Consider the following 12,758-nt stretch of genomic DNA (forward strand, 5'->3'; position numbering starts at 1 on the left):
AATAAATAAACCAATCAATAAATAATAAATGGGCTTCCCTGGTGGCGCAGTGGTTGAGAATCTGCCTGCCAATGCAGGGGACACGGGTTCGAGCCCTGGTCTGGGAAGATCCCACATGCCGCGGAGCAACTGGGCCCATGAGCCACAATTACTGAGCCTGCGCGTCTGGAGCTTGTGCTCCGCAACAAGAGAGGCCGCGATAGTGAGAGGCCCGCGCACCGTGATGAAGAGTGGCCCCCGCTTGCCACAACTAGAGAAAGCCCTCGCACAGAAACGAAGACCCAACACAGCCATAAATAAAATAAATAAATAAATTTTTTTAAAAAAATAAATAAAATAAATAAATAAATAATAAATTTTTTAAAAATCTAAAAAAAAGCATTCCTAGCCGTCAAAAGTGCAGGGCCTGGAGTCATTCAGATCTGATCTGGAATCGGGGCTCTGCCACCTCAGAGCTGTGTTTGAGTTTAAAGCAGGTGACATAACCTAGGGCTCCTCTATGAGAATGAGAGTCACCTTCTCCTCTGAGATGAGAACAAGTGTAACCGCCTCACCCTCTGCCCTATCTGGGAATCAGCTGTAGCTGCAGTGTCAAGGGGACACCTGGTCTCTGGCCTTAGGCTATGAAAGTCTGATCACATGATCATGTGGGCTGTCACTGTATATAATCACTGTAACAATTTCAATATGGCAAATCAGGCAGATCAATCCGATTTATTTTTTTCTTTGATCTTCTGGAACCTTGCTTCTTTATTTGATTGTTTTTCTTTTAGTTAAATAAGCAAAAGGTTACAAGTAACAAAAATCCACCCTAGGTAGCTTAAGCACAAAAGGGGTATTAATTCAAGGGTTTCAGACTAGGAAATGCAGCTGAAACCACGCACTGGAGAGGCAGCAAGATCCGAGAGCTACCTGCCCTCTTTTCTGCTTTGACATCAGCTTTACTCTTTTCCCACCCAGCTTTCTTTCTTTATGGAACCCACACAGGCTACCCCACAGCTTCCAAATTTCTCAGTTCTGGTTGCCAAAAGAAACTACTGACTAGGTTCCTTCAACTGGGACTTAGAAATATAAAATTTATTTTTAATACCTGGACATTCATTTTTTAAAATATAGAGAAGCATTCTTGATGTACTTAGAATAAAACCTGCTTTTGTGTTTTATTTGTTGAATTCTGTCAGTTGAAGTATATACATGTACACCAGTTATTACGAAGTCAAGAGCTATATAATAAATGCTTACTGTGAAGACTACATGACAATTACTAAGATCTTTCAAATAGCTAAATAGGGAAGTAGATTGACAGTTAACATGAATATTAAGAGAATGCTAACTATACTATTTTCAGGAAAAATACAACCTTCTGTAGCCTACAAATATTTATAAAAATTTAAATACAATGTAGAATAAGAGAGATTATATCCTATTTCTAATCTCTGTAGAACTGTCTGATGTGCTACCACTCAAAACACAAAACACAGTAATGTCATCTCTAGAAGGATTTACAATAAATGCTAATAGTGGTCACATCCAGTGGTCACTTCCAGATATGTATCTCCTTTTGAATTTTAGACTATGAATATATTATCTCTCCAAAAATACAAAAAGTTTTCAATGCAAACCATGTATTAATAAACAACTTTGTTCTAACTATATTATGTAACTTTCTGTGTGTTCAAGATAGCTATTTATTTCTACAGACTGACAGTGTCCCATACAGATCAAACATTCGTTGTTGCTTTTTGTTGGATGTTTTGTTTTGTTTTGGCAGCCGCGCCACGCAGCTTGAGGGGATGCTGGCTCCCCCACCAGGGGTCAAACCCGGACCCTGGCAGTGAGAGCGCTGAGTCCTAACCACTGGACCACCACGGAATTCCCTAAACAGTCACTGATAAAAGAAAATTTAGATATGAGTCCGAGGAAACCCATGTGAGCTCTATAAATGCCTCCTGGCTGCCAAAAACTGACTTCTTGTATTGTCTTCTCAGCTTTAACAACGGCTGTTCAGACTTCTCTGAATGAGTCCTAGAGAAATCTTCAGAAGTATTTATACTCAAGTTTCCATGACTGAACCGAAACTGTTTAAGTGACAAAAGGGAATAAATACATGTTAAATCATTTTGTTTTAGAAAACAGTCAACGGAGCAAACCATACTCATCCGCCAATCAAAACAGTCCTATTTTGAGACCACCTAACTGGCTGGAAGTGAAACTTGAAACCTGTGCTCCAGAAATCCTATCTCCAAATGAGCAAAGGGTCCCTAATCCCTGCAAGTCTGATCAATCTCTGGTAAAAAGAAGATGTGTTATGAATAAAACACAGGAGAAGAATTAGGTCTGATAAGGGTCCTCTTCAAGAAGCAGGGACCTTGGCTAACCTAGAACCGTATTAGTCTAAAAGTAATGACAGTGCACAAAGTAATTAAAGTACAGGTTTCCAGAATCAGTCGCACAGTTTGATGTTCTCTAAAAGGCTGACTGGTTGAGATGTAATCTTTTTCTCAACTTCTCCAAAGCTTTCTGAAAGACAAACTACCGAAGTCACAGTTACCAAAAATCCAAATGCAACTGGTGGCAAAATAAACATACTCCAGGTCCAATATAAAAGAAACTGCCGGAGTAAGGAAATTTCTGTGGTGACTGAGCAGGAACTACCACCAACACATAGTTCTTCCTCTGGAGCTGCCCTGGAGTCAAGGGCGCTCCTTCCTTCCAGGAACAAACTGGTGACTGTGGCAATTCACAAAAGCCCAGTTCTGAACTAAAACTCTGATCCACAGACTTTCAAGGAAAGCCTCTCTGTGGTCCTACGCAAGTTGGCAGAGAGCTGGCCTTCATGTCCCCCGATTTCATTCTACTTGTCACACAAACACGATACTAGAGAAGAACAGGATGAAAAGTGTGTGAAAAGAGAAAAAGAAGTTCTCCTGTAATCCTAACTACAAAGCTTTTCTCTCCTCACCTCTCACTGTTCTCAGAGTCCTGGTGATGATGGAACCAGAAACAATAAAATGTTACACCTGGAAGGACCCCTAGGGCTCATCTAGTCCAAGCTTCTCATTTAATCCAGGAGAGAATATGCAAATGACCTGCCCAAGGCCACATGGCTAGGACGGCACAGAACTCAGACTTCTTTAATTTTAGTTGCTACCCTCTTAAACACTACACAGAATTAAGAACCGGTACTGGGACTTCGCTAGTGGCGCAATGGTTAAGAATCCGCCTGTCAATGAAGGGGACACGGGTTCGATCCCTGGTCCGGGAAGATTCCACATGCCGCGGAGCAACTAAGCCCAAGCACCACAACTACTGAAGCCTGCGCACCTAGAGACCATACTCCACAACAAGAGAAGCCACTGCAATGAGAAGCCCGCGACCGCAAAGAAGAATAGCCCCTGCTCACTGCAACTGGAGAAAGCCTGCGCGCAGCAACGAAGACCCAAGGCAGCCAAAAATAAATAAATAAAATAAATAAATTTATTAAAAAAAAAAAAAACCGGTACTATTTTCAAAGGAGAACACTGGCAGTCCTGGAACAGTCTGGGCATCTGGAAAATGGAGGCGATGGAGGTAGAAAGACAAGAGAAGAAGATGAACATTTGCCCATTACAGCTCCCAAACTACTTTCTAAGGTTTAAAAACACCACACTCCTGAGCTATTACAGCATGGTAATCCTATCATCCAGCCATCCAAATCGTTCTCAGTAAGAAACCACCTTAGTGCTCCGCTCTTACCTTATCTAAACGCCCACACACAGACCCACATTTCTCCCTGCCAGCCCTGCCACCAGGCTTCTCCGGGTTCTCAGAGAGATCATCTTCAGAGTGTGAAAAACCATGTCTCTTGAGAACTGGAAACCAACTGTCTACCCCCAACAGGGTCTTGCAGGAGGCTTCTGCGACTCCTCCAAGTTTCCCATTAGAACACTCATAAATGTTTGCAAAAGGACAACTGCATGGTCAATTAAAAATAAGACTATACATCAAAATGTATACCTTCCTCATCAATAGGGAGAAACTGAACACATTTCAGACTTTATCCTCTAGGGAAGAAATAAGGTAGTAGGGCCCCAAGAAAGCAAGCCAAATCTAGTCATCCCCACTGTCCCTCCTTAACTACAGCATACAAGATGCAATGACCAGCAAACAGATGGACTAACTAACTGCTCAGGATTATCTTCAAAGCCAGGAGAATCCTACCTGTCCTACCCTACTTTTACCAACTGTTCTTCCCTTTACTGAAAGACTACAATTCCCAGCAAGCAACAGGAGAGAAGATAAAAGAGGAATTGCCTCCAGGGAAACATCCATCTTTGAGGCCCCTGAAATATCTCTATCCTTCCAATAAAAACCCTTAACTTATGTAGTGTAGGTAGGTGCCTTGCAATCTCCAACTAAGACAGTCCAAAACTAAGAGTGGCACAAAGATATAAAAAGAAATTCAAGCTCATGCCCCCTAAGAGGAAGTGAAGGAGGGGAACACTCACGTAATAGGGAAGTTGACAATAGTCGGATTCTTCTCCACAAAGAAATTGTTCTTAGTGAATCGCTTAATACAAAAGATTAAATATGGAGGCAGCTTGGTGAGCTGGAAGCGCTTCAGAAAGTTCTCCTTGTAAGTCTTATATTCCTAGAGAGAGAAAAGAAAATTATCAAATTAGAGCAGGGACATGAGTTTTGTCTTGGCTTGTTTGGGGTTTTTTAATATAATTTTGCCTTACATGTAGAATTCAGAAGACACCTGATCCCAGAAACCACCTACAAGGCTGAGGAATAGCTGTTTAGCTACGGCTAAAATACCTCAACTGTGGGCCGCATTTCAGCCAGCACACAATCATACTGTTGAACTCCAACCATAGTAACATGGATATTCCTTTCTATAAGGAAAACAAAAATGTCAAGTGAAAAAGAGGGTTTGCTAAAAGCTCAGAATTTAAAAACCATGAGAGTCTCACTTAATTCAAAATAAAGGAGAGCTTCCTGACCATTAGACGCATGCACTGTGGAACAGGCACTTATGAGGCGGCGAGGAGCCCCTCATCACTGAGGGTTTTCCAGCACAGCTGTCAACTGACATCCCACGTTCCTTCCTCCTCAAAGGCCCCGAGACTGGTGGGTCAGGTGCGATCTGGTGGGCAACACTTACTGAGTGAGGCCTCACTCAGCACGTTTGAGGGGATGGAGTGGTGGGGGCCCAGGACATTCTCCTCAGCCCAAGAGGCTTAAAAGCTAGTGAACATATATTTACTTTTCCTTAACACAAACACAATGTAGCACAGTAAAAACTAAGAGATAGGAATGAAAGACTAATCATAATCAGAGAGGAAATACCAATGACACCATCACTCTCTGGAGCGTCACATCACAAAAAAAGACAACTATAGATCAATATTTCTATGAATATGGATGCCAAAATCCTCAACAAAATACTAGCAAACCAATTCCAACATAAACAACAGAGAATTATACACCAATTATACATGACCAAGTATGATTTATCCAGGAATACAAAGGTAGCTTAACATCCAAAAATCAATTAATGTAATGTACCATTTCATATTAATAAAATAATAAGGCAATAAATAGCAATAACCGAAAACTATACAATCATCTCATTAGACACAAAAAAGCATTTGACAAAATCCAACACCTTATCATGAGAAAAACACTCAGTAAACTACAGATAGAAAGAACTTCCTCAACCTGATAAAGGGTATCTATGAAAAATCCACAGCTAACATCATACTTGCTGGTGAAAGCCTGGGTGTGCTCCCTTAAGATCAGGTACGACATAAGGATGTCTGCATTTACCACTTCTATTCAACACCGTACTAGAGGTTCCAGCCAGAGCAATTAGGCAATAAAACTTAAATAAGCAAATAAGAAGCATCCAGATTGGAAAGGAAGAAATAAAACTATCTCTGTTTGCAGATGACATGATCTTGTATGTGGAAGATCCTAAGAAATCCACTTTAAAAGTTTGGCAAGGTTGTAGGTTACAAAATAATATACAAAAATCAACTGTATCTCTACACACATGCAATTAACAATCCAAAACTAAACTTAAGAAAACAACTCCATTTACAATGGCATCAAAAAGAATAAAATATTTAGGAATAAACTTAAAAGAAGTTCAAAACATACTCTGAAAATTATAAAACATTGTTGAAAGAAATTAAAGAAGATAAATAAATAGAAAAACATCCCATGTTTATGAATCAGAAGACTTCTATTATTAAGATGGCAATAATCGCCAAACTAATCTACAGATTCAACACAATCCCTGTCAGAATACCAGCTAGTTTCTTTGTAGAAATCCAGAAGCTGATCCTCAAATTTGAACGTGCAAGGAATTGCAAGGAACCCAAAATAGCCAGAACTATCTTGAAAAAGAACAAAGTCGGAGGATTCAGTTTCTGATTTCAAAACTAACTACAAAGCAGTAATAACCAAGACTGTGGTCTTGACATATACGTCAATGGAATAGAATTGAGAGTCCGGAAATAAACCCATGTGTCTATGGTCAAATGATTTTTCAACAAGGGTGCCAATACCATTCAATGCGAAAAGAATAGTCTTTTCAACAAATAGTACTAGGACAACCAGACAGTCAGTCATATGCAAAAGAATAAAGTTGTACCTTGTACTTTATACCATATACTAAAATTTACTTTAAATGAATTAAAGGCCTGAAATGTAAGAGCTAAAACTACAAAAGTCTTAGATGAAAACACAAGAGTAAATCTTCATGACCTAGGATTTAACAATGGATTCTTACATATGACAACAAAAGCACACGCTATAAAGGAAAAACTAGACAGTATTTCAACAAAATTAAAACTTTTATGCCTCAAATGATACTATCAAGAGGGTGAAAATGCAAGCCACAGAATGGGAGAAAATATTTGCAAATCATACATTTGATAAGGGACTGGTATCTAGATTATATACAGAATTCTTACAACTCAATAATAATAAATAGATAAATAACCTAATCTTAAAAATGCACAAAGTATCTAAATAAACATTTCTCCAAAGATGATATGCAAATGTCCAATGAGCACATGAAAAAATGGTTAACATCATTAGTCATCATGGAAATACAAATCAAAACCATACTGAGATACCACTTCACACCTACTAGGATTCCTATAATCTAGAAGATGAACAATAACGAACATTGGTGAAGATGTAGAGAAACTGGAACACTCATACACTGGTGGTAGGAATATAACATAGTGCAGCCACTTTGGAAAACAGTCTGGCAGTTCTTCAAATGGCTAACCATAAGAGTTACCATATGACTTAGCAATTCCACTCCCCAATACCCACCCAAGAGAAATGAAAACATGTCCACACAAAAACTTGTAGACTGGTATTTATAGTAGCATTATTCATAACAGCAGAAAGGTGAAAACAACTCCAAATGTCCATCAGCTGATGAATGAATAAACAAAATGTGGTGTATTCATACAATAGGATATTATTTGGCTGCAAGAAGGAATGAAGTACTGATAGATGCTACAACATGAATGAACCCTGAAAACGCTATACTAAGTGAAAGAAGCAAATCACAAAAGACCACATATTATATGAAATGTCCAGAAGAGGTAAATCTATAAAGGCAGAAAGTAGATTAGCAGTTGTCTAGGGCTGGGGGAGACAAGAGGGTTGGAATGATAACTAAAGGGCGATAAAAAACATCGATGATGAAAATGTTCTAAAGCTGACTCTGGTGGTGGCTGCAAAGATCTGTGAATGTAGGAAAAAACCACTGAACTGTAAACTTTAAATAGCTTAATTATATGGTGCTGTGAACTGTATCTCCATAGAACTGCTACTTTTTGTGTGTGTGGTTTTTTTTTTGTTTTTTTTTTTTAATTTTTGGCTGTGTTGGGTCTTCGTTTCTGTGCGAGGGCTTTCTCTAGTTGCGGCAAGCGGGGGCCACTCTTCATCGCGGTGCGCGGGCCTCTCACTATCGCGGCCTCTCTTCTTGCGGAGCACAGGTTCCAGACGCGCAGGCTCAGTAGTTGTGGCTCATGGGCCTAGTTGCGCCGTGGCATGTGGGATCTTCCCAGACCAGGGCTTGAACCCGTGTCCCCTGCATTGGCAGGCAGATTCTTAACCACTGTGCCACCAGGGAAGCCCAGAACTGCTACTTTTTAAAAAACTAAGTTCCCTTGCCATATGATGAGTAACCTGACAGCGCTGGAGAAATAAAAACTTTCCAGCTCTAGCACACATACCACAGCCACACCTTCTTTTAAGTAAACTTCTGATCATTTAAGGGTATAAGCACTATTGGAAAAAAATGTCTTTTTGGTGATATGAAGTAACTCATCTCTGCGTGACTGAAATAAAATACTGTGCTAAAAGCAAAGAAAAATTTTTAATCAAGTAAATGCCAAGAGATTTCACTGCCCACATCTGTGTCTATGAACAAGTTGACATCAAGAGGCACTATTTTTAATTATCTCAGAGTAGTGAAGGATAGACAGATTTAACACCTAAATGATGTCATAGCCTAACTTGAAAAGGTTTCTCTGGAATTTATGAGAAAATACTGGGGGGAAGGATTTCACCCTGGACATCAGTACCACATTCACACAGCAAGGTTTTAGCTAAACTCACATTACAAGAGCACTATTAACCAATTGTATTGGTTTCAAAGTTTTGTTTGTATAAAAGTTTGTTATAATTTAATACGTGCCTAAAAGCTGTAGGTATAAAAAGCTTATACCAACATTGATGTTTATACTAATTTAAGTAATATTATAATAACAATAAACTTAAATCAATACTGAAGGTCCACGGGAATCTTAATATTACTTAAATTTGAACACACAGTAATAATAGGGACCATGCGGCATAGTTGAAAAAGTCAGATGAAAAAATCCCCAGCTCTGTCATTTAAAACCAATATAAACTAAAACCAAATAAAATAAACTGAACTAGATGAGCCCCAAGGTCTCTTGCCTCCCCAAAATGAAATGAGCCTAAGAAACAGGCTAGAGGGCTTCCCTGGTGGCGCAGTGGTTGGGAGTCTGCCTGCCAGTGCAGGGGACACGGGTTCGAGCCCTGGTCTGGGAGGATCCCACATGCCGCGGAGCAACTGGGCCCGTGAGCCACAACTACTGAGCCTGCGCATCTGGAGCTTGTGCTCTGCAACAAGAGAGGCCGTGACAGTGAGAGGTCCACGCACCGTGATGAAGAGTGGACCCCGCTTGCTGCAACTGGAGAAAGCCCTCGCACAGAAACAAAGACCCAACACAGCCAAAAATAAATAAATAAATAAATAAATTTATAAAAAAAAAAAGAAAGAAAGAAACAGGCTAGATATTTTAGGTTACCTATCTCTATGCGTGTGCGTGTGCGTGTGTGAGAGAGAGCGAGAGGAGGGGATGGGAGTGGGGGGGAGAAATGGGCATTTACTATCTGAAAACCAATGAACCTTAACTAAAAAAGAGAGCAGAAAGGGTTTGGAATGAGGCATCAAGTTAAAAAAAAAGAACCAAAGTTAAAAAGTTTAGAAGAATCAAAAAGGATTAAATTTGTCTAGGATGAAGAAGGGAATTAAACCAAGAAACAGTTAACTCAGCAGATAAAAAGAAACCTTTAACTTGATGCAGAGCGATGGTAGAATAAGAATAAATTTTTTCATTGTATCTGTATTTTAGTTCTGTTCTTTTTCCACTTTAATACTGATGTCCTGTTTTTTAAAAGACGGGAGTCTTTTGTACTTTCGTGAGTTTCTACTATCCTAAATACCCCCTTCCTTTCTCCATACTACCCAGAGGCACTGTAACTCAAGTTAAGAGGTGGAGGTGAACACCAGGAAGTCTGGGAGGCTCAATAAACACAATACACTTTAAAATAAACGCATTACATACATGTGGCAATTTCCAAGTATAAAAAGAAAAACGTCAAGAGAGAGAAAGGGGTATCAGCAGGGCAGGTGTGCTAATGGGCTACCTTCTCAGTGATGCCGTTGAACTTGGCCAAGATGTTGAAGAGCGGCACCTGGGGGATAATCAGCTGTTCCTTCTCGTCCTTGTAGAGCGGGGCAGTAGGAAGGTCCAGCGTCAGGTACATAAACGTGGACTCCACCATCGTCTCTTGGTATTCATCATTATGGAGCAGCTGCTCTTTTTCTTCTGCTGGCTAGCAGTGAGGGAGAAGGAAAAGGGGGGAAGGAGTGTGAGCAGAGTGGAGAACACCACAGGTAGAAAGAAACGATGTTTCTGTTACATTTACTTCATTTAATATTGAAGTGAACCAAGAGGGGTGCCCAATAGACTGGGCACTTTCACGTGCAGTTGTACCTGTTTAGATTAATACAAAAACCGGGCTTCCATCTTCAGAGAGATTTTATTTAAATACCAGACTCTTTACCAGACTCTTTTAAAAACTCATCTAGTTTTGGGCTTCCCTGGTGGCGCAGTGGTTGAGAATCTGCCTGCCAATGCAGGGAACACGGGTTCGAGCCCTGGTCTGGGAAGATCCCACATGCCACGGAGCAACTGGGCCCGTGAGCCACAACTACTGAGCCTGCGCGTCTGGAGCCTGTGCTCCGCAACAAGAGAGGCCGCGACAGTGAGAGGCCCGCGCACTGCGATGAAGAGTGGCCCCCACTCGCCGCAACTAGAGAAAGCCCTCGCACAGAAACGAAGACCCAACACAGCAAAAATAAATTAATTAATTAAAAAAAAAAAAAAAAAAAAAACTACCGAGTTTGAATTTCCCTCTACTGTTTAAAAAAAAAAAAAAAAAAAAAAAAAAACTCATCTAGTTTTTAGATGATCTAGAAAGCTTATCTGAGCTTTCTGGAAAAAACACGCCAGCACCACCCAGTGGCCAGAACACTGAAATCAGTCATCCCTCGGTATCTATGGTTGGTTCCAGGAGCTGCCTTGGATACCAAAATCCACGGATGCTCAAGTCCTATAGTTGGCCCTCCATATCCACAGATTCCACATCCTCGGATTCAACCAACTGCTAAACGTAAATGTAGTAGTTTTATGTATTGAAAAAAATCCATGTATAAGTGAACCAGTGCAGTTCAAACCTGTGTTGTTCAAAGGTCAACTGTATATCCAACCACTACCTCCCAAACTTAAGCACACTGGTGCAACAGGAACCTAGGGGAAGTGCCACTTGGCAGGTGTACTGTAGAACCTCTTCCTGGAGCAAAAGGCTGTACCAATTATCTAAGCATCTCTCTGTCAACCCTAAATCCCCTCAGGTGATATAAATCGGTCCAAAACTCGGTTCAAGCCACTCACCAAATCAGGATGAGGAAGCTTTTTAGTGAAGATCCTCATGGAACCCTGGAAAACATCAGTCACAATAGCTGTACAAACAGAAATCAAAATGCAAATTCTGTCAGTTTGGAAAGCATTTCCAAAATACAGTCCTAACTCCTAAATTTCTGAAATAAACCAGCATCTTCCAGCATAAGACCCAAAGCTCTCACTAAGCACAGAAGAACCTTTGTAACATATACCACTAAATTATACCTTTATAAGTATTTGTGTAAATAATTATTTTAGGTCTATCTTCTTCCCAAGAGAGATGGGGCACACAGGCTGAAGATACCTGAAGAGGTGGCAGGGCTATGTGATAGAAAAAGCAGGAGGCCACAATCCCGCATGAAGAAACCAACACCATCAGAACACAGAAAGAAGAAAACTGCATTAGGTCTCCAAAATTATTCACCTGGTTCAGCAGTCTCTAAGCTAAGAGTTATTTTTGGCATTCATGAAAAATGTCTAGCTAGTGCTAAGCCAACCTGGATGCTAAGAAACACAGAGACTCAAGGTCTGCGAATCTATAGAGCGGCCAGCCTCATCTCCCCAAGTACATGCTCAGGGCGAGGGACGAGCTTTTAGTTTGTTCCACCAAATTACAAGCCAGGCAATCTGCCCACCAAGCCCTCACTCTGGCACCACTAGCATGTCTACAACATGCTGCCCGGCCCCCCAGTTTGAAACTGGGTCAGGATTTCTAGAGCACAATTATATAGCCATTTCCACTTATTAAAAATGCCATGAGATATAACCATATTCTAATAAAGAAAAATGGAGAGGAAACCATTCAGGAACAAGATTTAGCCCATATATACAGAGACACTACCCTAACACAAAAAGATAAACAGGTAAGAAGAAAAGGATGGGAAGCTGCAAAGCGTTCTTTAAAAGAAGCAAACAAAAAAGTGCTCCCTTTCACAAAATAACATGACTTACTCTTTTTTCTCTTCTTTGTGCCCCCCAGAGCTGAGTGTAGAGCATTCAAAAACCAGGAGAGAAAGTCGACTCCATCCCCTGGAAAAGAAAGAAAGATGGTACGTCAAAGCTGGGAGACAGTACGATAGTCCAAACCACACGCGGGTTGGCATGACTCCACATTCTCAGTGTTTCTCCTTCCTCTCCGGCCACGCCACCCGTCCCCTGGGCGTCCTCCTCTACCTGGCCACTACACGCTGGCACTCCAGCCTTCTGATCTTTACTCTTCCCCTTGGCTCTCTGGTTCAACCAAAATCTTCGATCATCATCTCTATTCCAAACCTGAGTCTCATCACCCATCAAGAGCCATGACTGGGAGTTCCCGGTAGTCTAGTGCAGGGGTCCCCAACCCCTGGGCCGAGGACCACCGTGGGGAAGCGGGCTGCAGAGCGGGGGGCGAGCGGGGGGCGAGCGAGGAAAGTTTCATCCGCTGCTCCCCATCGCTCCCACTACAGCCTGAACCACCACCCACCACCC

The 12,758-nt window shown here is 41.1% G+C and overlaps 1 protein-coding gene across 9 annotated transcripts in view; it reads right to left on the bottom strand.

Annotated features, from left to right (window-relative positions):
• USP39 (ubiquitin specific peptidase 39) overlaps positions 1 to 12,758 on the bottom strand; it is a 29,590-nt gene that overhangs the window by 3,514 nt on the left and 13,318 nt on the right. For all 9 annotated transcript variants that reach the window (XM_059942787.1, XM_059942786.1, XM_059942789.1 and 6 more), the window contains 4 exons: positions 12,243 to 12,320; positions 11,283 to 11,350; positions 9,973 to 10,161; positions 4,488 to 4,630 (listed from right to left, as the gene is read on the bottom strand). In XM_059942787.1, coding sequence (XP_059798770.1) covers positions 4,488 to 4,630; positions 9,973 to 10,161; positions 11,283 to 11,350; positions 12,243 to 12,320 — 478 coding nt within the window. The remainder of the gene's footprint in view (positions 1 to 4,487; positions 4,631 to 9,972; positions 10,162 to 11,282; positions 11,351 to 12,242; positions 12,321 to 12,758) is intronic.

Source organism: Balaenoptera ricei, chromosome 13 (assembly GCF_028023285.1).
Source record: "Balaenoptera ricei isolate mBalRic1 chromosome 13, mBalRic1.hap2, whole genome shotgun sequence".
Lineage (NCBI taxonomy): Eukaryota > Metazoa > Chordata > Mammalia > Artiodactyla > Balaenopteridae > Balaenoptera > Balaenoptera ricei.